Source organism: Carassius carassius, chromosome 29, assembly GCF_963082965.1.
Source record: "Carassius carassius chromosome 29, fCarCar2.1, whole genome shotgun sequence".
Taxonomy (NCBI): domain Eukaryota; kingdom Metazoa; phylum Chordata; class Actinopteri; order Cypriniformes; family Cyprinidae; genus Carassius; species Carassius carassius.
The window spans coordinates 30,112,474-30,138,726 of NC_081783.1; the positions used below are offsets into that span (position 1 = coordinate 30,112,474).

The following is a 26,253-nucleotide window of genomic DNA, read 5'->3' on the forward strand; positions in this document are numbered from 1 at the left end:
TATTCTTTTTTTTTTTTTAATAACTAGCCCACCACTGGTACTGATGTGCACATGCATGGATGAGTGATTTAAGGTTAAATGCCAAAAGTTCTGATACCACATAATATTTTTTCTTTCATGATTGGTAATAGTGGTAACTTACTAAGCTTACCAATCTCCCTGGACAAAGATTAATAGATGAGTTTCTTGCACAAGCTATTTCCATCCCTGAGGCCGAGTGCATGAGTGTGGTCTATATTTGACACTTGAGTGTTTGGTTCACTCGTGTACTGTGGAGTCAGCTGTGTGTGATGCACAGACTGTAATGTGAGACGCACCTTATACCTACCCAGACGACCTGCAGTCAAGATAGAGGATCTTCACCAATAGCCCATGAGTGCCCAAAGCCTCTCTTACCGAGCAGAAGACATCCAGTCACAGAGGGGGCAAACCAGACGAGCAGTGCACTCTCTCTGAGAGGGAAGAGTGCCACAAGAGGGTCTTCTTCAGCCCAGGGGAGCTAGGAGCACACACTGGTATCACTCCAGACTGTGAATCAGCTGCTCTGCTGGGACTGAGAGGTGAGACTAGCAGATCTGACGGAGGGTATTGTCTGTGTTCAGCCTATAGGCTGTTCTGCTGTAATTATAGATGTATATATATATATATGATGACCTGCTGCAGGAGGACCTTGTATTCCTGCTCATGTTTAGACATTACATGACTGTGCCAAAAATATATCTGGCTTTAATGCTAATAGTGAAATATCTGCTCATAGGTGCTACACTTCCATTCCACTCTTCTAAAACCTATATCCTAGAATTTATTTACATTTTTTTTTTTAGAAAATGCAATATTTAGAAAACTGTATTGTGATCCAGTACTAAAAAGAGGAGGTGTATTTGAAAGCAACCTTTGGCGTTGATCACACATAGTTTAAGCTGGTCTGTGTGGAGTTATGGAGGTTCTGCTGTAGAGAATTCTGTGGAGTTCTTGATGATTCATCACATATTTGCTTTTGGATTATTTACTACACTATTACAGGTGATTTTCTTAATAGTGGGATTAATTTTTTTTTTTTTTTTGGACTTGAAGCTTTATTTTTAAGGTATACCTCACCGTAGAATGACTCTACAGTGAAAGCACTACACAAACACAAGGTGATTCGTTATCAATATGGCCGACTATAACTGATACAGTGATGAGGAATATTTCTGATTAATAAAACAGCTAATATTTTATTATTGGAGATGGCACTTTGCAGTCCAGTGCAGGGTGAAAGATTTATCCTGCACCATGTGTTTCTAAAAGCACCACACTGAAGGCACAACCAAATTAGCCCAGGGAGCTGCTCAGGTTTCACAGGAGGGGTGAGACTCAATGCACCGCTGTGGGTAAAGTCAATCTGTTTACAAATCTTGCTCAAGAAGAATTAAAGCAGGAGAGCTGGAGAAAGCAGAAAACAGGAATTTAAGATTCAGTGGTGCTCATCTCTTTATAGTAACTCTTTCCCTCAGATATTATTATAATGCTATTAAAGGTGTGTGTTAGAAGTGTGTTAGAAGTGCATTAAGACTAAATTGTACGTAAAACAAATGTGTGACCCTGGCATTGAGAAGCCAGTTAAAGTCATTTCTCTGTTTTCTACATGAAATCATCCTTCATAAGGTAAAGAACACTCTGTGAAAACATAACCTTGATATCTTTAATACTGACTGAGTAAGGTCTTGTCAAATTTGAAATCATAATAGGATTCATGTGTGAAAGTAATCTTTGATGCTTATTAGTATAAATAGAGTTTGAGACTTTAGCCTGGTTTTCACAGACAGGGCCACAGTTATTTAAAGAAATGAAGCTAATGAACCACTAGTGTCCTTAACTCAGTATTTGATGTGTTCTTGAATGTTTTCTAGTGCCTCACCAACACTCCTCTGAGATCCAGCAAACATGGCACAGTAAGAGACACTCCGTGCTTCATTATTATTAACATTTGAAAGCTTCAGCAGATCTTGGAAAACAGCCACCAGCACCAGTTTCAGTAACAGACCAGACGTTCTTCTTTTGTGTGTGAAATGACACATAAATGTGAACCTTAATAGCAATGGCATTTATTAGAAATGCAATGAAATTGATTTGTATAATGCAGTTGTGTTCCAACTCTTTCAGGATTCAGAAAAAAACCTCAACCATGTCTCTAACGATATCATCGTGCTCCCGAGACACGTCCTCGTCCTCTTCATCATCCTCATCCTCGACTTCAGTACAGCAGAGGCACTCCAGTTCAGTCCAGCCCGTCTGCATCAGCCCTCAGATGGTGAGAACAAAAGATACATACGCCTCTCATCACGATCTAAAGTAGACAAGACATGCAACAGAGAATTGTCCCTTCAAATCACAAACCATCGTTCACAAAGTTACATGCATCCTCATGAACACACTTCACGTTTTATTTCTTTTCATTCATGTTACTCAACTATTCGTAGTACTCAGTAGTTATCAACTTTACTTCACTACACTCCAAAGCATAATGTCATACTTTATACTGCACTGCATTTCATAAGTAAAGGTTGTTTGTTTTATTTTTAAACCTGAGAACATTAAAAACAGTGTACTGTATACTTTCTTGTGCTCAAGTTTAATATGAAAGTAGTGCTGTAAATAGTGCAATATCATGCTTTGGGATGTTGTGAGGTAAGGTTTTCTAAAGAAACACACTCTGATAAAGTACATACACTTGAAAAGTGGAGTAAAAACTAACAAGGACATAAACATGAATACTTAGGTACAAATATGTGCCTTTGAGGTATTAAACTGCACCATTTAGGGCTAAATAAGATACATATGTGTACCTTACTGTCCCAGTGCTAGCTTTTGTACCTTTTTTTCTGATGTGTCTTTATCTGACTGCATGATTTCTTATGTTTTTTTACCACATTCAAGCATTAAACTTGCGTGACGTGTAGGTATTTAAATAAAGCAATAAAAAGCAATCTCACACATTTGTACTAACCCAAGCGCAGTGAGTTGTGAGCCGTGTGTGCTGTGTGTGTTACTTCCATTTCGTTGATCTGTGTTTGTTCAGGTTCAGAACAGAATCCAGGGTTCAGGGAATGCTGGAGTGTCTCCAACCTTCGTCAAGGTAAAGAATCAAACCCACGCTGTATATCTTCAGGTGAGCGGCCCGGTGGGAGGCTGTTATGGTGGTGTTGTGTCTCCACAGGGTCTTCATGACGTGAGCACAGTGAAGGGGCAGCTGGTGGTCCTGGAGTGCAGGATCAGAGGGACGCCTCCGCTTCACATCTCCTGGTTCAGAGAGAACGAGCAGATCATCGACTCGGCAGACTTCAGGATTCTCAGAAAGAGTGAGTGAGAGCTCACCACAAAATGAAAATGTGGTTGAATAGACTTCCACTTCAGCACTGTATTCCAAGTCATCTGAAGACATACAAGAGTTTGGCTTTAGATTACTTGGCATTCAGAAATCAAAAACGATGCAAAAACTGATGTGTTGGTATCAGTGACATATATATGGATACAAAATATGCAAAAATCACCAGCATATAGGTTCAAATTTTCAAGAAATTAAATTTTAGCTATTTCTTTAAAAACAATAATCGTCCACCTTACAAGTTTCATTACAAGCAAATGAACTAAAAACCGTTTCTTACTGTAATTTTGCCTTTTTCAGAGGCAAGTTCAGCTTCTGTTCCCGGTGAGTAAACATTTATCTCAAAAGATGGTGCATGAAGGGATGAACTTACTAGACTTTTAACACTTCTTGTTTTATTATAGAGGAATTGTGCACCCTGGTGATCACAGAGGCGTATCCAGAAGATTCTGGAATATTTAAATGCACCGCATCAAATCAGTTTGGGACAGTAACATGCAGTGCCATGCTTGACGTATATACAGGTAACTTTCTAGTTTGATTCTATGCATGCTTACATGGCACAGATAAATCTAAATTAATGTACGTCTGTCTTTTTAAATTATTAATTTTACATTACTTTCGTCATAAGACCTTTTATTTTATAAAAAGATGCATAGCTTTTCCCCTGCCATTTGCATGTTTGCACATTAAATATTTCAGCCAATTTGATAATACTTTCCACCTCCAATAATATTTGTCATACAGAAACAGAAAACAGCAGATTCCTAACAATGAACTAATATTAATTTATATTTATTTATTTTAATCTAGAATTTTGCAAACAAATACTAGGGTAAGGGATAGAAAAATAATCAAATATTTAATCATCTGATTTTGTTCTTTGAAGACCTCGAGGATGTGTTTGGAGAGGAGGATGAGCCTTCGTCTCTAAGCTCAGCTGGACTAGAGCCGGATGACCGGTCTAATGACCAGGATGACACACTAATTCCTCCTCCAGAATGGCCTGACAGCTCTGAGGAAGAGACCGCCACACCAGTAGCACGGTAGGACATTTTCAGGGTTTCAGGTGTTGCCAAAATGTTAAGATGTGCAAGTCAACATTTATAACTAAGCTATATGAGAGCATAGCTGCACTTCTGATGCAGAAACAAATAAGGCAGACGCAGAGGGCAGAAGCTAAATGTGTGGAGAAAGCCATTTGATTGCATTCCAGTGAATGATGAATAACTGCAGTGTAAGTGATTGTTCCATTACCATTTCATAGAAGCAGAATAATGTGTCAAATCAATCACTGTTGAACTACTCAAATGCTTCCTTACAAAAGAGCTCAATAGGAAAGGCAATGCAAATTTAAAGACATGTGAAAAAAGTCATTATGTTATGTTTTAAAAGAGAATGCTTGATCAAGTGGAGAAAAAAAAACGATTATCTGTGCAGCACAGTGACAATCTTTTTTGTTTTTTGTTTGTGTTATAGATGTTTATGATGAAAAAAATGTCAACTTTATTGATACTGTATAGCTCTTTATACAATACAGATCGTTTCAAAACAACTTTACAGCAATAAACAAGAAAACAGTGAATGAACGATGCAAACAGAATTGAATTCTGCTGTAAACGAGCTGTAAAATGAAAATAGTAAACATGTACATTTACTCAAATTAATATTACATTGACCTGGAGTTGTAGTGCCACTGACTGATCAAGTTTAAAAAAACTATTTCAGTCTGTTGAATAATCTTTGTGAGATTCCTCTTTTCTTTTTGTAGTCAAAAATCAGTAGCTTCAAGTAGGTTGAAAGCAGGAATATCTATTACTGTGACATGGTGATCCTTATAAATTCTGTGAAAAAAAGTGCCCCCTATTCCTACATATTACAACAAGCAAAATTATCATGTAGCTGATTGACAGCTGCTCTTGATGACAAGAATAAATCAAGTTACCAGATTTATTCACTTTTGCTCTGATGTTCTCATTATTTGGTGGGCATACATTGTCTGTGGGTTGAATGGGTGGTTCCTCAAGAATGGTAGGGGCGTGAGTCTGCAGCTCATGACTCACATAGCTTTCTATAGATAAACAGCCCGACAGTATCTCATCGAGAGAACAGATGCCAGAGAATCGCTCTACACCTTCAACCTTTCAAACCAACTTTACATACAGCTGATCTTTCTGGCTAGCAAACTCATTTTAGAGAGCAGGTAAGCACATGATTTGCAATCTGGATTATAATCTATTACACTTTATTGCAATCAGAGTAACCCAAAAATCAACAAATCTGCTTTAGCAACTCTAGCGATTTTGATTAATAATTTAATTAATGCATGATCAGTCCTTTCCCATTGTATGTTCGTTATGTAAATTAAAACATGTTCTTTGGTTTATATAAATCTGGATTCTGTAAGTTTGACCCCTGTAGGTCATACAGTATGACTCGCTGTTCATCACTGGAGCTTTTCTCACTCCTCACTCACTGCTGTGTGTTTGTAAAGAAAGCTTTGCTGGTTTTGAATCTATTTAATATGTTGTGTTAATGATCTGGTCCTGGTGTTGTGATAAAAGAATGACTTTTTAATATTCTTTACAAGGCTGAAAAATGTTATGTTAACTTTTGACTACAAACTCCTTTGTACAGAAAGGCAGATGTTTTTTCTTCCACTGAAGCACAAGTTGCTCTTCTATATACAGTATTAATAAATTATGATGCAGATCAGGATCAGATGTGTTCATACAGATCAAGAGCGGCGGTTATTGAAGAAAAAGAGACATTTCAAATAGTTGTTATGCTGATAATTTAATTTATAAGTTTTTTAACAGTTTCTGCACACCAGGTTATGGTGCTAACATTATAAACAGTTATCACTATCAAACAGTTTCTGACCATAGCTGCTGAATTGTACAACCTTTTTTTTTTTGTCCCATTCTTGTTTTATTTCATTAACACTTTGCTCACATACTATTATATATTTATCGTCTGTTTAGTTATAAAATAATATCAATATCGATATGCACCTGCTTTTATGTTGAGCAGTGTTTTTACCGTCACAGATATACACATTGTTTTATGTTACTGAACTGTTACTGAAGTGAATGGCATTTAGTGAGCTGGGCCTTTATTCACGATGACCTCTAAACAGAGCGAGTGAGTGCCAGCGGCTGTAAATGACCTGCACCTGCCGCGTCTGTCACTCAGGCCTCAGGACACTTATTTTAGCCACATGACTCTCACAGAAACATCAGCAGTATGCAGTTATGAGCCCCTGCCATGTTCATTGAAGGGTAAAAAAGATCATTTACTCGTTGAATGTGTTTCCAAATGTTAAATGTGTACTCGGCTCTTAGGTTGCTTGTGTGTGTGGTGCTATGCACATATGATCATTGGTCATTTAAACAAGAGGCGTTTGTAGACAGGCAAAAATGTGTATTATATAAACGTATGCATTATTGTTCTAACGTGTTATTTAGCCTTGTTTCTCCTCCTTGAGGGATGGAGTAGTTGAGAGCAGATTTACTATAACTTTACTGTTTGTTTGAGCAGCCTAACCAGCATGACACAACAGAGTCGACCAATGGCGTGAGTTTGGGGCGGAGCTATGTGTTAGGGGCTCTAAATCAGTCAATGCAGAAATTGACTAATTCTGTCAAGATTTATTAAAGCTATGCTGTGAACATGCAATTAGTGATGAAAACACATGGACAGTTATTTTTGCAGCTGACCTTGTTGTGTATGCATTTGTAGCACTTTCCTCTCAGAAGCAACATTTATGTGAGGAGAATATTTAAATGTGATTTACTAAGATATACGTTTGTCAGTTTACTGGTATTTGCACTATTAATTAATACCAAAAAGAAAGTCTAATCCAGTTTGATCTTTGCAAATGAAGTTTTTGAAAGATTGTGTTGGTCATTGTGGAAATCTGGCTGTGTCTGTGCTCTTTAGTTTGCTTATCGTCAGTAAACCAGCTGCAAACCTTTCCACTCCCATTGGCCATTCTGGTCTCATGATATTTGAGTAAATCTGCTTCTTAACGTTTGTCATGCAAAGTTCCAAAATTCCACAAAGAACCTTTACCATCAATGGAATCTTTTTCTTTCCACAAAAGTGGAAAAGGGTTCTTTAAATTATTAAAATGTTCTTCATACTAACATAAAGTGGTTATTTTAAGAGCTGTTCACTGAAAGGTTCTTTGGGGAACCAAAACTGGCTTCGCTGTGAAAACCCTCTTTTGAAACCTTTATTTTTGAAGCTTGTAATCAAGATACTCAAGATCTTCCAGGAAGGTGTGGTGGGAGCTAAACTCTGCAGGACCAGGATTGACCTAATATCGACATTCCTTTTGTTTAAATAAAATCACTTGACTGCAGATCCTCATTGTGAACTCCTTCTTTGGACTACCTCATCCAAGTTAAGTGTATTTCTCCAACAGGGTGCAGGAGTCTCCTGTGGACGCGGAGAGCAAACAGGCGACTGAAGCTGCAGAGCTCTCCTCCATGAGCAAACCTGATCCTCCAGCGAAGGGGGTTAAAAACAGTGTCCCACATCCATTCCTTCCCACCAGCAAGCTGAGTAACCCAGCGGAGCCCAGAGGCAGTGCCATGAACATGGCTGACCTGCCCACCTTCTCTCCATCGCTCTACCCCCCCAGTGCCTTTAACTATGAGCGCCCTCGTCATTTCATCCAGTCCCGGCCCAGTTTCCACACACCTGACCGTGAGATCAGCAAACCCAACAACCTCAGTCCCCCGGCTTCAACAGCTGCCCCATTACTGAGTCCTCCTCAGCCTGGACCCGCTCGGACATCCATGAGTTCAAGCATGACTTTGATTCCCAAACCACGGAGCTCTCCAAACAATGAGAAACTCTCATCAGCAGCTTTCCTCTCGTCTGTCCTGCCTTCCCTGCCGAGCTCCCAGGCCCAGAGCATGTCCACACCTCGGTCTCCATCTCCAGTCAGCCCAACACCGAGAGCCCAGGAGCATCCTCTGTCTCCTCCGAGTCGCTCCCTGGATCACGCTCCTGCTGCTGCAACACCACGGATATCTCCAGATACTCCAAAAACAAGCGCTCCACCTCCACAGCCTCCACCGGTGTCTCACATGAGCTTCACACCCAACACGTGAGTGTGTCACGGATGACATACCTCTCAAACACTAATGCATGCTTACATCCTCCTACAGGAAACAAAACTCCAAACATTAGACCTTTTTACTGTTTTAGTTTTAGATTTTTAAGTAAGCCAAAGATCCTTTAAAATGTTAAATATGACTAAAATGTCTTCAGAGCTTAAAAGGGAACAGTTCACCAAAAAATGAAAGTTTGCTGAAATTGTGCTAACCCTCAGATCATCTGAGAGTTTGTTTCTTCATCAGGTTTGTAGAAATGTAGCACTGCATCAGTGTGTCATCAGTGGATGCTCTGCAGTGAATGGGTGCCTTCAGAATGAGAGTCTGATAAAAACATCACAATAATACACAGCACTCCAGTCCATCAGTTAACATCTGGAGAAGACAAAAGCTGAAACAAATCCAGCTACAAGATGAGTCCATAACATGAGTCTATAATCCAGTGAAAAGTGCATCTGCTGTCGTCTCTCACAGATTTGTTTAGAGCTGTTTAAACACTGCTTGATCTGTGCAGATTTCTCTCCTGATTCAGACCAGAACACTTTTTCACTGGAGGAAGTGTTATTATGGATTATGTATTTGAGTTAAAAGCATCTTAATGCTGGATTAGTTTCATCTTTTGTCTTCTCCAGATGTTCACTGATGGACTGGAGTGCTGTGGATTATTGTGATGTTTTTATCAGACTCTCATTCTGACGGCACCCATTCACTGCAGAGCATCCATTGATGAGACACTGATGCAGTGCTACATTTCTACAAACCTGATGAAGAAACAAACTCATCCTGATCTTGGATGATCCAAGGGCGAGCACATTTTCAGCATATGTACATTTTTTGAGTGAACCACCTTTAAAAGAAATATGCTTAAAAAAGTCAAATCTTCCCATGGACTGTTTTCCCAGCCTGCCGAGGCCGATCTTGAAGAAGACTGTTTCGCGACCAGTGTCCCGCTCCACAGATGAAGAGATTCAGGGCTCTAAAGACGCTCTCATACAAGACCTCGAGAAGAAGCTGCGTAACAAAGCTCCTGAGCAGAGGACCATGCAGAAGATGTCTTACGAGGAGCGGATGGCCAGAAGATTGCTGGGAGCAGATAATGCCGCCTCAGTATTTGATCTGGAAAACTCATTCAGTTCACAGCCTGCACAGGTATTGTCATTTAAAGTTATTAGAGGTCTAATGTAACTGTGGAATACCTTTTTAAGCTTGAGTCACTAATGTTAGAGATTGTCAAGAGGAAACACTATGCAGTGATCACAGTTTTATAGCCATGTGCTCGTGATCTGCCATGTGTGCAAACAAGCTAAAGTTTCCTACTGAGGATCCCTGTTACATGATATTATATTAGTAGCACCACAAGTAATGCTAAAACATCAATCAAGAGACAAGAGTGTCGGTTCATGCAGTGCAGCTATACTTTATTTTGGCGTTGGTTGCCATCCCTCTAGTTGCCAGGAACTTTCAAGGCTAGACCGAACAGATAACAGTCTGTCCATGAGCCTGAAATAGCATGAGCTCTGCAGCTATCCTATTCATCATGATGCTATTATTATAATGCCACCACATGTGCCTCAGTCCCTTGAGTTTGTCTGACTGTCTATCCATCATGTTCTGTAATGTTATTCAAGCAAATGTTATGCACTGTTCTAACAGCCAGGCTCTCCAGAAGGTGTCCAGCCTGGAGGAATATGGTAAATGTCTCTTTGCAGTTTGGAGTTTGTCTCTGAAGAGCTTTCCTCTCATTATTGTGCATGTGGAGTTGATGAATGATCACTGACTGACATTAGTGAATGCATCAATCACTGAGTGACAGTGTAAGACACACACTTTGTGCTTGTTGTGGGTGACTGTCTGATGCTCTGAGCCCTGCCTGTGTTGATTACTGAGTTTGTTTTGATGGATTTCTGTCCCATTCAGTTCACTTCCATCTTTTCTTGCACAGGTCCAGAAAGAATCGTCCCGGAGGAGACGGTACAGAGGCCTCGACCATCCAAGAGAAGTGTTTTGCTCCTCGTTTTATACAAGTGCCACAAGATCTTTCTGTTGAAGAGGGACGGTTCTGCAGGATTGACTTTAAGGTAGTAATAAAACACCCTGCATGCATTTGTTTTACATATTACTCCAACGCTTCTAGCCTTATTAAGATTAAATATTAATAAAGCTGTCCTGGGCTGTATAACATACATAAAGAAGAAAAAAAAAACAGTCCTCAAAAAACAACAACAACAACTGAATTTATAACCGATGCATGAAATAACATTATAGCACAAACAGCAGTGGTTAATATGAGTCTAGAGTTTATAAACTTTTTTTTTTAAAGAAACAGTTGTAGTAATATCTTTACAAACCAACATTTGAGCTTTTTTAAGTTTTGCTTTTCTCCTTCCTTCTTTCTTTTTCTTTCTTTCTTCCTCTCTTTCTTTCTTTCTTTCTCTCTTTCTTTCTTTCATTCATTCTTTCTTTCTCTCTCTCTTTCTTTCTTTCTTCCTTCCTTCCTTCTTTCTTTCTTCCTTTCTTCCATCCTGCAGGTTATAGGTTTGCCGACTCCAGATGTTTCTTGGTATCTGGATGGTAAACTCATCCGGCCTGATGATTATCATAAGATGCTGGTGTGTGAGTCAAGCGTGCACTCCTTCATCATAGAGATCGTGACTATTCATCACGCAGGGGTTTATGAATGCGTAGCCAAGAACCGAGCCGGAGAGAGCCACTTCTCCCTGCGTCTGGATGTGATCGGTGAGTAGTCTTCTGTCACCTGGATAACATTAAGAATAAACTTTCCTTTTAGTTGCATTTTTTTCATGCTCTTTTATTTTTCCCACATTCCGTCCTGTTACAACCATATGCTAAAGTGCTTTAAAATCACATCAATCTACAAGCCTATTTCTAAAAAGGTCTTCCAGAAAAAGGACACTGTGTAAAATAAATCAGAGTGCAATGATCTGCAAATCTAATAAAGCCATATTTTATTTAAAATAGAACACAGAGAACTGTTTACATTGAGAAAATGTACCATTTTAAGGAAAATAGCTCATTTAGAATTTGATGGCTGCGACACATCTCAACAATGTTTTGACTGGGCAACAAAAGGCTGGAAAAGTAAAAAAGGAAACAACTGGAGGAGCATTATTAGAACTAATTAAGCTTATTAACAGGTCATTAACATGACTGGGTATAAAAGAGTGTTAGAAAGTTCACCAGTTAAAAACTGCATCTACGAATTGTTGAACAATTTCAGAATAGTGTTGCTCAGTGTTAAATTGCAAAGACTTTGATCATCTGTTCATCTACTGTACATGGATAGGTGTGTGCCTTTCCAAGTCCAATAGAACTCTAAACTTCTCCAAGATGATCCTGAGAAAACGGTTTTGGTTAAAAGCTGCTTGCTTATATTTTAAGCATCATAGATAAAGGTTTAAATACTTAAGCAATATAGTTATTATGCCTTTTCATTTTAATAAAGTCAATCATTAATCACTAGTTTTTTGTTTGTCACTAGCATAGAGTGAAGTGCAGATTAATGTGAGAATAATTTAAAACAGTTTAGCATAAGGTTACAACATGACAATTGTGAAAAGGAAATGAAGCATGCATGGCAAACTGTCATTCATTATAATAGATATGATGGAATGTTTTAATCATGTTTTTTTCACATGAACACTAAACAATAACCACCTAACACAAGCTAACGCATGTCTGAAGCTGCCATCACCAACAGTATCAGAGGAGCGAGGGGTGCATGATGCTCTCCAGTTTTATTAAAGTCATCTCTGAACAGGCTGGCTTTGAGTTGACTGAGAGAGAAACCACATTTAAATGTTTAGATGGAAAGATGTGTGCTTCTGTAATTCTCTCTACATATTAGAGTTCATAGTTACTACTTACATGTAACAGAATTACATTATAAATGTAACTGTAATCTGTTACAGTTACTGAGGAAAGAGGTTACACTTTATTTTAGGGTGTGCTTGTTACAGTGTAATTATACAAGTACTGAGTAATATTAATTAACTACATGTCAAGTCAAGTCACCTTTATTTATATAGCGCTTTAAACAAAATACATTGCGTCAAAGCAACTGAACAACATTCATTAGGAAAACAGTGTCAATAATGCAAAATGATAGTTAAAGGCAGTTCATCATTGAATTCAGTGATGTCATCTCTGTTCAGTTAAATAGTGTCTGTGCATTTATTTGCAATCAAGTCAACGATATCGCTGTAGATGAAGTGTCCCCAACTAAGCAAGCCAGAGGTGACAGTGGCAAGGAACGAAACTCCATCGGTGACAGAATGGAGAAAAAAACCTTGGGAGAAACCAGGCTCAGTTGGGGGGCCAGTTCTCCTCTGACCAGACGAAACCAGTAGTTCAATTCCAGGCTGCAGCAAAGTCAGATTGTGCAGAAGAATCATCTGTTTCCTGTGGTCTTGTCCTGGTGGTCGTCTGAGACAAGGTCTTTACAGGGGATCTGTATCTGGGGCTCTAGTTGTCCTGGTCTCTGCTGTCTTTCAGGGATGTAGAGGTCCTTTCTAGGTGCTGATCCACCATCAGGTCTGGATACGTACTGGATCCGGGTGACTGCAGTGACCCTCTGATCTGGACACAGACTGGATCTGGTGGCTACGGTGACCTCGGAATAAGAGAGAAACAGACTAATATTAGCGTAGATGCCATTCGTCTAATGATGTAGCAAGTACATCGGGTGTTATGGGAAGTGTTTCCGGTTCCGGTTTACCTAATTAATGCAGCCTAAAAATCCTTTAACGGATTTGAATATTAGAAGCATATTAGTATGTTATGTGTAAGCCATGTTAAAGAGATGGGTCTTTAATCTAGATTTAAACTGCAAGAGTGTGTCTGCCTCCCGAACAATGTTAGGTAGGTTATTCCAGAGTTTAGGTGCTAAATAGGAAAAGGATCTGTCGCCCACAGTTGATTTTGATATTCTAGGTATTATTAAATTGCCTGAGTTTTGAGAACGTAGCGGACGTAGAGGATTATAATGTAAAAGGAGTTAATTCAAATACTGAGGTGCTAAACCATTCAGGGCTTTATAAGTAATAAGCAATATTTTAAAATCTATACGATGTTTGATAGGGAGCCAGTGCAGTGGTGACAGGACCGGGCTAATATGGTCATACTTCCTGGTTCTAGTAAGAACTCTTGCTGCTGCATTTTGGACTAGCTGTAGTTTGTTTACTAAGCATGCAGAACAACCACCCAATAAAGCATTACAATAATCTAACCTTGAGGTCATAAATGCATGGATTAACATTTCTGCATTTGACATTGAGAGCATAGGTCGTAATATAGTTGCTAGAAATGTGGCTTTCTAAGGAAAGATTGCGCTCAAATAGCACACCTAGGTTCCTAACTGATGACGAAGAATTGACAGAGCAACCATCAAGTCTTAGACAGTGTTCTAGGTTATTACAAGCAGAGTTTTTAGGTCCTATAATTAACACCTCTGTATTTTCAGAATTTAGCAGTAAGAAATTACTCGTCATCCAGTTTTTTATATCGACTATGCATCACATTAGTTTTTCAAATTGGTGTGTTTCACCGGGCCGCGAAGAAATATAGAGCTGAGTATCATCAGCATAACAGTGAAAGTTAACACCATGTTTCCTGATGATATCTCCCGAGGGTAACATATAAAGCGTGAAGAGTAGCGGCCCTAGTACGGAGCCTTGAGGTACTCCATACTGCACTTGTGATCGATATGATACATCTTCATTCACTGCTACGAACTGATGGCGGTCATATAAGTACGATTTAAACCATGCTAATGCACTTCCATTAATACCAACAACGTGATCAAGTCTATGCAAAAGAATGTTGTGGTCAATTGTGTCAAACGCAGCACTAAGATCCAATAAAACTAATAGAGAGATACACCCACGATCAGATGATAAGAGCAGATCATTTGTAACTCTAAGGAGAGCAGTCTCAGTACTATAATACGGTCTAAATCCTGACTAGAAATCCTCACATATACCATTTTTCTCTAAGAAGGAATATAATTGTAAGGATACCACCTTTTCTAGTATCTTGGACAGAAAAGGGAGATTCGAGATTGGTCTATAATTAACTAGTTCTTTGGGGTCAAGCGGTGGTTTTTTGATGAGAGGCTTAATAACAGCCAGTTTGAAGGTTTTGGGGACATATCCTAATGACAATGAGGAATTAATAAAAGTCAGAAGAGGATCTATGACTTCTGGAAGCACCTCTTTTAGGAGCTTAGATGGTATAGGGTCTAACATACATGTTGTTGGTTTAGATGATTTAACAAGTTTATACAATTCTTCCTCTCTTATGGTAGAGAATGAGTGGAACTGTTCCTCAGGGGGTCTATAGTGCACTGTCTGATGTGATACTGTAGCTGACGGCTGAATGGTTGCAATTTTATCTCTAATAGTATCAATTTTAGAAGTAAAGTAGTTCATAAAGTCATTACTGCTGTGGTGTTGGGAAATGTAAACACTTGTTGAGGCTTTATTTTTCGTTAATTTAGCAACTGTATTGAATAAATACCTGGGGTTATGTTTGTTTTCTTCTAAAAGAGAAGAAAAGTAATTGAATCTAGCAGTTTTTAATGCTTTTCTGTAGGATAGGTTACTTTCCCGCCAAGCAATACGAAATACCTCTAGTTTTGTTTTCCTCCAGCTGCGCTCCATTTTTCGGGCTGCTCTCTTTAGGGTGCGAGTATGCTCATTATACTATGGTGTCAAACTGTTTTCCTTAACCTTCCTTAAGCGTAAAGGAGCAACTGTATTTAAAGTGCTAGAAAATAGAGAGTCCATAGTTTCTGTTACATCATCAAGTTGTTCTGAGGTTTTGGATATGCTAAGGAATTTGGTTACATCAGGAAGATAACTTAAAAAGCAGTCTTTTGTGGTAGAAGTGATGGTTCTTCCAACAAGAAGTAGAATTTACAATTTTGGCTATATGAAGTTTGCACAAAACTAAATAATGTTCTGAGATATCATCACTTGGCTGCATAATTTCAACACTATCAACATCAATTCCATGTGACAGTATTAAATCTACATGTACATGTACTTACTATATGGTTAGGATTAAAATGGCCATCAATTTAACGGTAAAAGACTGTAAAAATGCTACAGTAAAAAACCTGTTAAATGGTTAACAGTAGGTTCCCCTACTATATCTGGTGAAAAACTGTATTGGACATGTAATATTATGGTACGATACCGTTTTTGGAAGTGAAAAAGGATGTGCAATTTACAGTGAATAACCATAAATTCAGATTCCCAGAATTCCCTGCATTACATTTCAAATTGTGTTTTTTGTTTTGTTTTTATAACTATGTTTCTTAGTTTTTTTCTCATCAGTTGTGTAGTTTATGGTTGTATGTTACATCTAATGTTGCTAAATGAATGTTTATTACAGTATTTCAGTTTGATGAGTGTTACTGTGATCGTCATTGCTGTGCACCTTTTATATATGTTAATATTTAAAAGCTGATTGGCTTTGGTTCATCATGTGCTTTTCTCATCACCTCCTGCTTTTGGTGCAGTGTGTTACAAAGGACTTCAATAGGTTGGTATAATAACATTATATCAGTTAATGAAATTACTGTATTTAATTGTAAGTTTAAGTTAAAATGGTAAAACTTCAACACTACTACCATATTTTTACAGCTGCTGTTTTTTTTTACCATAAATTTTACAGATTTTTTTCTCAGTGTAGGGTTTGGCTTAGGGTTACTTGCATGTTATGATGCATAATTTGTTATTATAATAGTAAGTACATGTAACAAGGACTATCTGTGGCCTTCATTCCATCCGTCCTGCGTAATGAAATCGTTAAGAAACTGATTTTAGTTAGGAATCAAGAGACACGATGAGGACATTCAGATATACTGTATGTGGGAATGATCCTCATGCCTTGTTAAGAGAGTGATATTTTGTGAATTGTTTTGTAGACCACAATAGATGCACTTTTCTATAGCTTTAAATGACTCTTGATGTGCGCTCTGTGCTGAGTGTGCGAGTGTGACAAGCTTCTGCAGTGAAGTCATTGGAAGTCCTCCACACACACACACACAGTGACTGTGAGGTGACTGTAGATGCTCTGTGTGTCCTCAGCCCAGGAGCAGCTCTTTCCTCCCTCGTTTGTGATGAAGATGAGGAACTCACGGGTCCTGGAGGCCGACGCCGTGCGGCTCGAGTGTAAGGTGACGGCATCTCCAGCCCCACAGATCTACTGGAAGAAAGACAAGGACATGCTGCGCATCGACCCCATGAGGATGAGGTCTGACCTGACGCTGAGGATCACATGTTCTATAGTGTTCACCGACTATATATATCACATTTACATTCAGTCATTTAACAGATGCTTTTATCCATATTTAATGAAATGAGGAAAAATCATTCTAAAATGCTTATTTCAAAGATCTTCACACGTTTTCTGAAGAACTGAGCTTCAGAAAACGTACTCGGTTACTAAACGTAACCTCGGTTCTCTCTAGAAGAGCGAACGAGTACTGCGTCTTAGCTAAGACGCTACGGGAAAAGTCTCTTTTCACGAAATACTGAAGCAAAAAATTATCCTTAATTTTGTATTTTTGTAAAGCGCATTTGCAGCAGTACACAGCCATAGGCGAGACGGCTCGTTCGCTCATTGGCTTGTTCTGCGGCAACTGCACAGCCTATCGAGCGCAGGCTGATGCAACATCAGACCAATAAGGGCGCTTCGCGCCCTTCTTGCCACTTCCCGCCGAAACGGGTGTGGCTCAACCTATAAAAGGAGCTCGAAAAGGCTGACTCACCTGATTTATTTCATCGCCGAAGCGAACCAGAGTGAATCGTACGCACGGCAGAGAACGCAGTACTCGTTCGCTCTTCTAGAGAGAACCGAGGTTACGTTTAGTAACCGAGTACGTTCTCTTACGAGAGCTCTCTCGTACTGCGTCTTAGCTAAGACACTATGGGAACCCGATGTAAAACGCTGTGCGCGCAGGGATCACACACCAATAAACCTGAAGCAACGCCCAGGATTTACAGTGCACAGTCACCTGAGGGACTCACAGAGAGTCCGGGACAGAAAAGGGGGAAAGCCCTCCGTCCCATATCTAGCAGCATCCATAGGTGCGGCAATATGACATCACACAGCCGAGGCAAGGCCTGACCAATGTGGCAATGCGGGTCTTACGCAATACTGCCCATATAACTGTCGGCAGCGCATAGCGCTCATGAACTCAGAATTCCCCTCAGGGCCCTGATTCTTCTATACCGACAGCAGCCTTGCTTGCAAGGCGGGAATCCTGCAAGGAGATCCCAGTAGACCACGCCCACGACGAGGCGACGCCTCTTGTGGAGTGTGCTCTGACGCCCAACGGGCACTGAAGGCCCCTGGAAGCGTAAGCTAACGCTATGGCGTCAACTATCCATCTGGATAGAGTCTGTCTCGAAACAGCCATTCCCTTGGAACGTCCACCGAACGAGACAAATAGCTGCTTCGTCTGCCGAAAGGCAGCAGAGCGAGACACATAAGCTCTTAAAACCCTGACAGGGCAAAGAAGACTCGAGTCTCCATCCTCCCCTGACACCGGCAGGGCAGACAGGGCAATAACCTGAGCCCGAAACGGTGTGTTGAGGGATTTCGGCACATAACCGTGCCTAGGTTTGAGTATGACCCTTGAGTCATTGGGCCCAAACTCCAAGCACGACTGGCTCACCGAGAGCGCGTGCAAATCACCCACACGCTTCACAGAAGCGAGAGCCAACAAGAATACTGTCTTGAACGACAGATGCTGAAGGCTAACCGATTGGATAGGCTCAAAAGGGGGACCCTTCAAGGCCTCCAAAACCGCCGCGAGGTCCCACATAGGGACTGACGGAGGTCTGGGAGGATTCAGTCTCCTAGCTCCTCTGAGGAACCGGATGACTAAATCATTCCTTCCTATTGACTGACCGGACGCCATTTCAGAAAACGCCGCGATGGCCGCCACATAAACTTTGAGCGTGGATGGGGCTCTGCCCTTATCCAACAGCTCCTGTAGGAAGGAGAGGACCTCCGTCACCTCACAACTAAGGGGTGAATAACCTCGAGCTGTGCACCAGCTGGAGAACACCGACCACTTCGAGGCATACAGACGTCGTGTCGACGGAGCTCTAGCCTGAGTGATGGTATTTAGCACTCCCACTGCGAGATCAGCGGGTAACCGTTGAGTGCCCATACATGGAGGGACCACAACTCCGGTTGAGGGTGCCAAATCGAGCCCTTGGCCTGCGAGAGGAGATCTCTCCTCAACGGTACCGGCCACGGGGCAACATCTGCTAATTGCATCAAATCTGGGAACCATGGTTGGTTCTTCCAAAGAGGTGCCACAAGCAGTATTGAACATCTCGTTTCTCTCACCCGTTCTATCACCTGCGGAAAGAGGGAGACGGGAGGGAACGCATAAAGCGGGCAGCACGGCCATTTCCGTGACAGCGCGCTTTCATTCTTGGAAAAGAACGCGGGGCAGTGAGCGTTTTCGTGGGACGCAAAGAGGTCCACCTCCGCCATGCCAAATCTCTCCCACAACAGCCGGACTGTTTGCGGGTGTAGAGACCATTCGCCCGTAGGGACATTGCCTCTGGACAGCCTGTCTGGACCCAGATTCTGCAGTCCAGGCACATGCACTGCTCTCAGCGAGCGCACGTTGCGTTGAGCCCAAATCAGGAGGCGTTCCGTCAGCCTGCACAGGTTTCGGGACCCGAGACCGCCCTGGCGATTTATGTAGGACACCACGGACATGTTGTCCAAACGGACTACGACGTGGTGATCCTTGATATGGGGACAAAAGCGCGTCTGCGCGTTCTCCACTGCCAGCATTTCCAGGCAGTTGATATGATGGAGCTTTTCCCGTTCTGACCATAGGCCAAAGGACGGTCTGCCTTCGCACAGCGCTCCCCATCCCGAAGTGGAGGCGTCCGTCGACACCATTTTCACACTCGGGGAAGTCCCCAGGCTTACACCTGATCGGTACCAGCCGTTCGCTGTCCAAGGTGCTAGAGCCGCAACCCAGCTCTGATCGACCTTGAAATGCAGCCGGCCAGACGCCCACGCTCTGCGTGGCACCCGAGCCTTCAGCCAGAACTGCAGGGGGCGCATGCGGAGCAGGCCCAGCCGCAGAACCGGAGATGCTGAGGCCATGAGACCCAGCATCTTTTGACAGTGTTTGAGCGACACAGTCGCGCCGCAGCGGAAAGAACTCGCTGCGCGCTGAATGCCCATCGTGCGCTGTGGTGACAGACGCGCCGTCATGGAACACGAGTTCAGAACTATACCCAGAAACAGGATCGTCTGACTGGGGTTCAGCGAACTCTTCGCCCAATTGACACTGAGGCCGAGCTTCTCGAGGTGATCGAGTAAAACGGCCCTGTGGTCCACGAGCTCCGCTCGTGATCGGGCCAGAACCAGCCAGTCATCCAAATAATTCAGCACTCGTATGCATCTGAGTCTGAGAGGAGCGAGCGCTGCATCCATGCACCTCGTAAACGTACGAGGAGCTACGGACAAGCCGAATGGCAGGACTGCAAACTGGTATGCCTGGCCCTCAAAGGCGAATCTCAAAAACCGCCTGTGGTTTGACGCTATCTGTATTTGAAAATACGCGTCCTTCAGATCTATTGACATGAACCAGTCCCCTCTGCGAATCTGCGCGAGGAGCTTCCTGGTCGTGAGCATTTTGAAACTGCGTTTCATCAATGCCTTGTTCAGCTGTCTTAGATCCAGTATGGGCCTGAGACCCCCGTCTCTCTTGGGCACCAGAAAGTATCTGCTGTACAGCCCCCCCTCGCTTTGAGCTTGAGACACAGGCTCTACAGCCCCTTTGCTCAACAGTTTTGATATTTCGGCCCGAAGTATGTGTGCTACTTCTGTTTTGACCGTAGTTTCGACGCGCGCTGAAAAGCGCGGTGGGCGTCGAGAAAACTGTAGCGAGTAGCCTCTCTTTATAATGCCTAGCACCCAATCCGAAACCCCTGGAAGCACTGACCATGCATCTGCATGAATGGCTAAGGGCTGGATGCGACACGCGCTCTGTTGACTGGGCAACGGCGGCGCTCGAGTGTGCTGCGCATCTGAGGCGGGGAGCGCGCTGATCACAGCGGGCAGATCGCTCATCCTCGACCCCGTTCCGGCGCTTAACCGACTGGAGGGAGGCTGAGCGGGTCCCGTGGGACTCAATATATCTGCGAGTAACCGTGGGCTGCATGTGTGCACTTTTACCACTTTCAACTCGCCGTCTGCCTGTGCAGAATGTACGTGCACGGGCCTCGTTTTTACAGAAGCCCCGCGCCGTAAGTGACATAGTGTATGTGGGCACTGGGAAGTGGGCACGTTTACTATGCGGCGCGCTCGACCGATCTGTGTCGATCTTATGTGCGCTAGCCCTGTGTGCAGGGCTGTGCTTACATGCGGGGATGGGCACTGGGTAGTGGGCATCGTCACTGCATTTAAAGCACCATCGGCCGTGGCCGGACGAGCGTGCATGGGTTTCGTTTTTACAGAAACCACATGACGCGTGTGACATAGTAATTGTGGGCACTGAGGGGTGGGCACGTTTACTATGTAGTGTGCGCGACCGACTTGAGTCTACATTATGGGCGCAGGCCCTGTGTGTAGGGCTGTGCTTACATGTGGAGATGGGCATTGAGGAGTGGGCATCGTCACAACATTTATAGCACCATCGGCCGTGGCCGGAACACCAGAAAAAACACTCTTTTTGTGAAACATCTGGGTAGCCGTGATAACGGCTTTTGTGTGCAGGCAAGCGGGCACTCGTGCAGGCTTGCGCATTGCAGAAGACACTGAGGCAGTCACAACTCTTGGAACTGCAACAGCGGTGCGCTTGGGTGAGAGCTCGGCCGCAGCGGAACTCGAACACCGGCGCTTTCCCAGCAGTGCTAGGATGCTATCGGGGCTTCTGGCTTCACCGCAATCCTCTGCCGCGGCTCCCGCGTCGCGGGGTGACGGCTCGAAGAGCGAGAACGGGGTCCCGAGCTGCGTTGCTGACGCTGTCGTGATGGCGCAGCAGGAGGCGGTGGGCGTGACTGAGAGCTCTGTGGGGCCGGTCTAGAGCGGCTAGCTGCAGAACTGGAGCGCTTCGGCAAGAAGTGCTTGAACGCCTGTGAAGCTTTCTGGTCCTCGGCGAATCTCTCCACAAACTCGTTGACGGAAGATCCAAAGAGGCCGGCAGGAGTTAGTGGAGCGTCAAGAAACGCAGCGCGCTCAGACTCCTTGATGTCAGAAAGCGTCAGCCACAAATGCCTCTCAGCCACCGTAGCGGAAGCCATAACCCGTCCCATGGCCTGTGCAGCGGACTTAGTAGCGCGGAGGGAGAGATCCGAAGCACTCCTCAGATCCGCGAGACAGATCGCTTCAGGTCCCATCTCATCCAGCTTGCGGAGAAGATCGCCCTGGAAAATCTGTAGCGTCGCCATGGTGTGTAACGCAGACGCAGCCTGTCCAGCAGCAGAGAATATCAGTGCGAGCAGCGATGACGTCATGCGGCAGGCTTTGGATGGCAACGCCGCCTTAGTCCGCCGTCCAGCAGAGGGCGGGCTAAGGTGCGCTGCTATAGCCTGTTCCACCGGCGGAAGTGACAGGTAGCCTCTGTTCTTAGCACTGTCCAGTGTGGAGAATGCTGACGAAACAGATGAGCGGATTCTCGCTGAGAATGGAGCGTCCCAAGCCTTCGCCACTTCTTCGTGAAGCTCAGGAAGAAAAGGGGCGTGTTTTGAGCTTGAGGAAGAGCGCTCATCCGGAAGATAGCTACCATCCAGCCGGGAACGTGAAGGGGGCGCTGGTGCAGACCACTCGAGGCCGAGGCTCGCCGCGGCCAACGAGAGTACACGCATCAGCTCCTTATCGATATCCCCCCGTCTGCTGGGCCTCTGAGCAGCGGGCGCGAGATCCACGGAGCTCGCACAACCCTCACTGCCCGAAGCAAGCAGAGAGCACGTGTCTTCTTCCTCCGACGCGGGCCTGAGATCCACTTCCTCCGATGACGCGTCGGCAAGCAGCGGACGCTGAGCATCGGGAAGCGATGCAGGGGAGGCCGGCGAAGCGGAGGGAACCGGCGAGTCTTTAAAAAGACGCAGCTCTTTTGTGAATGTGCGTCACAGGGCGAACACACACACAGAATATTACAGAACAAGGATTGTAAAGGATATGGGCGCAGGATAGCGCAGCAGGAACGGCAGTGGAAGGCGGCAGTGGAAGGCGGCGGTGCCAGCGGCTTCAGGATGGCTCGTCCTGCTGATATGCTCTTCCAGACGGCGCTTGCTTCCTCGTGATCCAGCGATGCGTGAGCTTCGCTGAAGAGATGAAAAATCAGGTGAGTCAGCCTTTTCGAGCTCCTTTTATAGGTTGAGCCACATACCCGTTTCGGCGGGAAGTGGCAAGAAGGGCGCGAAGCAACAAGCCAATGAGCGAACGAGCCGTCTCGCCTATGGCTGTGTACTGCTGCAAATGCGCTTTACAAAAATACAAAATTAAGGATAATTTTTTGTTTCAGTATTTCGTGAAAAGAGACTTTTCCCGTAGCGTCTTAGCTAAGACGCAGTACGAGAGAGCTCTCGTAAGAGAACACATTCTCATTCATTCTAGCTTCAGTAATGTTGATGGTCATAATGCAATTCTCTCTTGAGCTATTAGAAACAGATGCATCATCGTCTCGGACAGTAGATTTACAGTGCATCCTCTCATCTGAAAGCGTTATTACTGCAGTGTCTGTAGTTGTGTGACGTATGTGTGTGTGTGTGTGTGTGTGTGTGTGTGTGTGTGTGTGTGTGTGTGTGTGTGTGTGTGTGTGTGTGTGTCAGTCTCTCTCAGGACGCTTCAGGAAAGCAGTGTCTGGTGATTGATCCAGTGATAAAGTCTGATGCAGGCTGGTACACGGTGTCTGCCATCAATGAAGCAGGGATGTCCACATGCAACGCCAGGCTAGACGTGGCCAGTGAGTGCACACACTTCACCTCACACTTGGTTGAAAGTTCGTTTGCTTAGACTTGCTGAAAACATACGTCTAGATAGACTGACAATGTAAAACTTTATATTTTTGTGTTCATAAAGTTAACCCCTCTGGTGTTGTTTTGTCTTTTTTTTAAGGTTAACAGACACATACAAAAAAAAATAGTCTTAAAAGAAATAGGACCATTCTTTATGACCGCAGTAGAAAAAGATTGGGAAGTGAATTTCAACTGCGTCTCACAAACAAACGCTGACTGAAAGCACTTCTTCTTCTTTTTATTATTATTATTATTTTTTTTTTGCAGTATCAACCTCAAATTTGGAACACAACTTGTTCAGATTTATGCCTTCGATTTTTGTGCAGATTTACAGAGAAAGAGAGAGAAAAAAAAACATTTTGGAAAATAAATATATATTTCTTATGAAATTTTTAAATGGTATTTTGTGCATTTTTAGAACTTTTTTTTTTCACAAAAGCATTCAAAATTTATGACTTATTCATTTCTGAACCTGCTTTCTTTGTATGAATGGTTAACTTTGGTTATTACCGACATCTGGTGAATATTTCAAGTCAACAGCACCTTTAGAACTATATCACTTCTTTCACCCGCTGTATTGATCATGTGCTCATCTCATGTTTTTGTCGGTCTCTCAGCTGTAAATGAGAATGTGTTTCCCTGCAGCTCGTCTGAATAAGTCTGCTCCTGCTGTCAGGACACTGAAGCCTCTGCCCATCTTCTCCACACTGAGCACCGAGCCTGCTCCTCATCACACCGCGCCGCTCTACGAGAGCGAGGAGCTGTAGACTAACACAGATCATGAGGAACAACTGCATCCCTCACTAGCTCTCATGTGCTGTTTTAGCTGGACACAGATCACCAGTTTCATAAAGCTGCACATTTATGACACCCAATACAAGGGAAAACAATGTATCTAATGATATTTGTTAGACTAATGCTTTGATTGCTGTATGTCTCTCAGTATATGCGTGCAGTGCAGTCTGTTATGATACACTCATAACTACATGATGATCGTATACATGTACTGAAGATGATATTTGTTGGAATTTTTGTTACTAGTACAAAGGATTTGGTCAAATGCATTGATTACGGTCCTCAACGCAGATATCATTTGTGTTATATATGATGTGAGATGAACATTTGAGTAAAGATCTTTGTGAAATACTATACGTTTATCTCTGAGGGTTTTTTTCTCCTGCCATGACATACTTTCAAATGAAAAAACGGTTACTATTAAATAATACAATGTATTTATGTGCTGTCAAACCATTAATTGCAATTAATTGCATCCAAAATAATTTTTTTACATAATTAGTATTGTGCATATTATGTACTGTATATATAAATACACACAGTAGATTTAGAACATTTTTACATGTATATATATACAAATATAATTGAATTAAATATATATATGCATGTGTTGTAATTATATATAGAGTACACACACAAACTATATAAACAAAAACATGCAATTGATTGTTTGACAGCACTAGTATATACGTGTGTGTGTGATTGCCTAAACATTAATTGTATTCATTATTGTTCCTCGAGTCAGTAAATAAGTTAGAAAGGCTCTTTTCCAAAAGATTTATTAAAGAAACATTCTATAAACAAATGATGAAAAGGTAAAAAAAAACAATTCTGTTATCATAACCACGTGGATGTAGTAAATATACAGTAGAGATGAGCTCAGGCTCCTCAGTACAGATGCAGTATTAATACTCTAGAGCTGTCGAGATGATAAAAGCTTCAGACACAGACGGCTCATCCACGAGGACCAGGTCTTCAGATCTCCACGTCACTCTCTTTATCATGATCATGATCACCATCGTAAAACTCGTTCGCTGCTTCAGGCCTGCCATCAAACAGAAGACGTCAGAAGATCAGGACACACTCCATATCTACAGTCAACTGAACAGAACATTAACCAGAGATACAAATAACTTGCTTTTGAAAGAAATTAATACTTCCAGCAGAGATGCATCTATCGATCCAATGTTAAATGCATCAAAAGCGATGGCAAAGACATTTATAATGTTACAGAATATTTTAGATAAATAAATATATATTTCTTGATGACCGATGACGCAGCTGCAGTGTTTCTGGTGTTTGAACACTAGTGTCAGTGTGTGGTCACCTGGAGAAGTTGTCTTCTGAGCCGCGCTCGTCCGGGTCAGCCTCGTCTGGACGCTCGTAGCTCAGCAAATCTGAGGGAACGTCATGGATCTGAACACTTGGGGCGTGATTCAACATCTTCAAGTTCTCAAACACTGTCTGACGAATCTGCTCCAGATACTAGAAAACACAGAACACACCACACGTACTGCTGAAGACTGCACTCGACACCTGTGAAATACACACGCTCTAACACAGACATGTCCTTTATATAGCCACCATTTGATTTTTCACTTTATTGCATTATTATAATTTATTACAAAACGTCCAATAAAAACACAATGCACCTGGATTTGATATCTTAGTACTTCACTGTGCTGACAGCTGACAGGAAGTGAACCTCAGTGATCGGAGATCTCCAGAGAGCATCTCAATCTGAATCGGTTCATTATGATTTTTGTCTGAACTTGTTTAGTTCCAGGTTTTAAAGAGGTTGTGGGTGTGATCTCACTGCTCATTAAAGGTCCCATGACATGGATTATTTTCTTCGTTTAAATGCTGAAGTGTACTCATTTTGTTAGTAAGATTTTTAGTACATGGAACTGTTGATTATAGCATTATTTTTTCTTTCTCT

The 26,253-nt window shown here is 42.6% G+C and overlaps 2 protein-coding genes across 2 annotated transcripts in view; one reads left to right on the top strand and one right to left on the bottom strand.

The window, feature by feature from the left end:
* Window positions 1-299: 299 nt before the first annotated feature.
* On the top strand, window positions 300-24,663 carry myot (myotilin). Its single transcript, XM_059516578.1, has 16 exons — window positions 300-560; window positions 1,893-1,934; window positions 2,146-2,293; window positions 3,062-3,118; window positions 3,200-3,341; window positions 3,668-3,691; window positions 3,772-3,891; window positions 4,257-4,413; window positions 7,797-8,486; window positions 9,396-9,642; window positions 10,147-10,184; window positions 10,436-10,571; window positions 11,022-11,229; window positions 16,605-16,770; window positions 23,334-23,467; window positions 24,165-24,663. Exons 2-16 carry the CDS (start codon window positions 1,927-1,929, stop codon window positions 24,284-24,286), a joined length of 2,397 nt encoding a protein of 798 aa, XP_059372561.1. The 5' UTR covers window positions 300-560; window positions 1,893-1,926; the 3' UTR covers window positions 24,287-24,663.
* Window positions 24,664-25,077: 414 nt separating this feature from the next.
* The window catches only part of hdac3 (histone deacetylase 3), a 9,142-nt gene continuing 7,966 nt past the window's right edge, over window positions 25,078-26,253 (bottom strand). The window contains exons 14-15 of the mRNA XM_059516579.1: window positions 25,642-25,799; window positions 25,078-25,359 (exon numbers count right to left, since the gene is read on the bottom strand). Coding sequence (XP_059372562.1) covers window positions 25,290-25,359; window positions 25,642-25,799 — 228 coding nt within the window. The 3' untranslated portion in view covers window positions 25,078-25,289. The remainder of the gene's footprint in view (window positions 25,360-25,641; window positions 25,800-26,253) is intronic.

Coding starts and splice junctions, on each gene's coding strand:
- myot (XM_059516578.1), top strand. Junction 3,119..3,199: donor TGTCTCCAACCTTCGTCAAG/GTAAAGAATCAA, acceptor GTGTCTCCACAG/GGTCTTCATGACGTGAGCAC. Junction 4,414..7,796: donor ACCGCCACACCAGTAGCACG/GTAGGACATTTT, acceptor TTTCTCCAACAG/GGTGCAGGAGTCTCCTGTGG.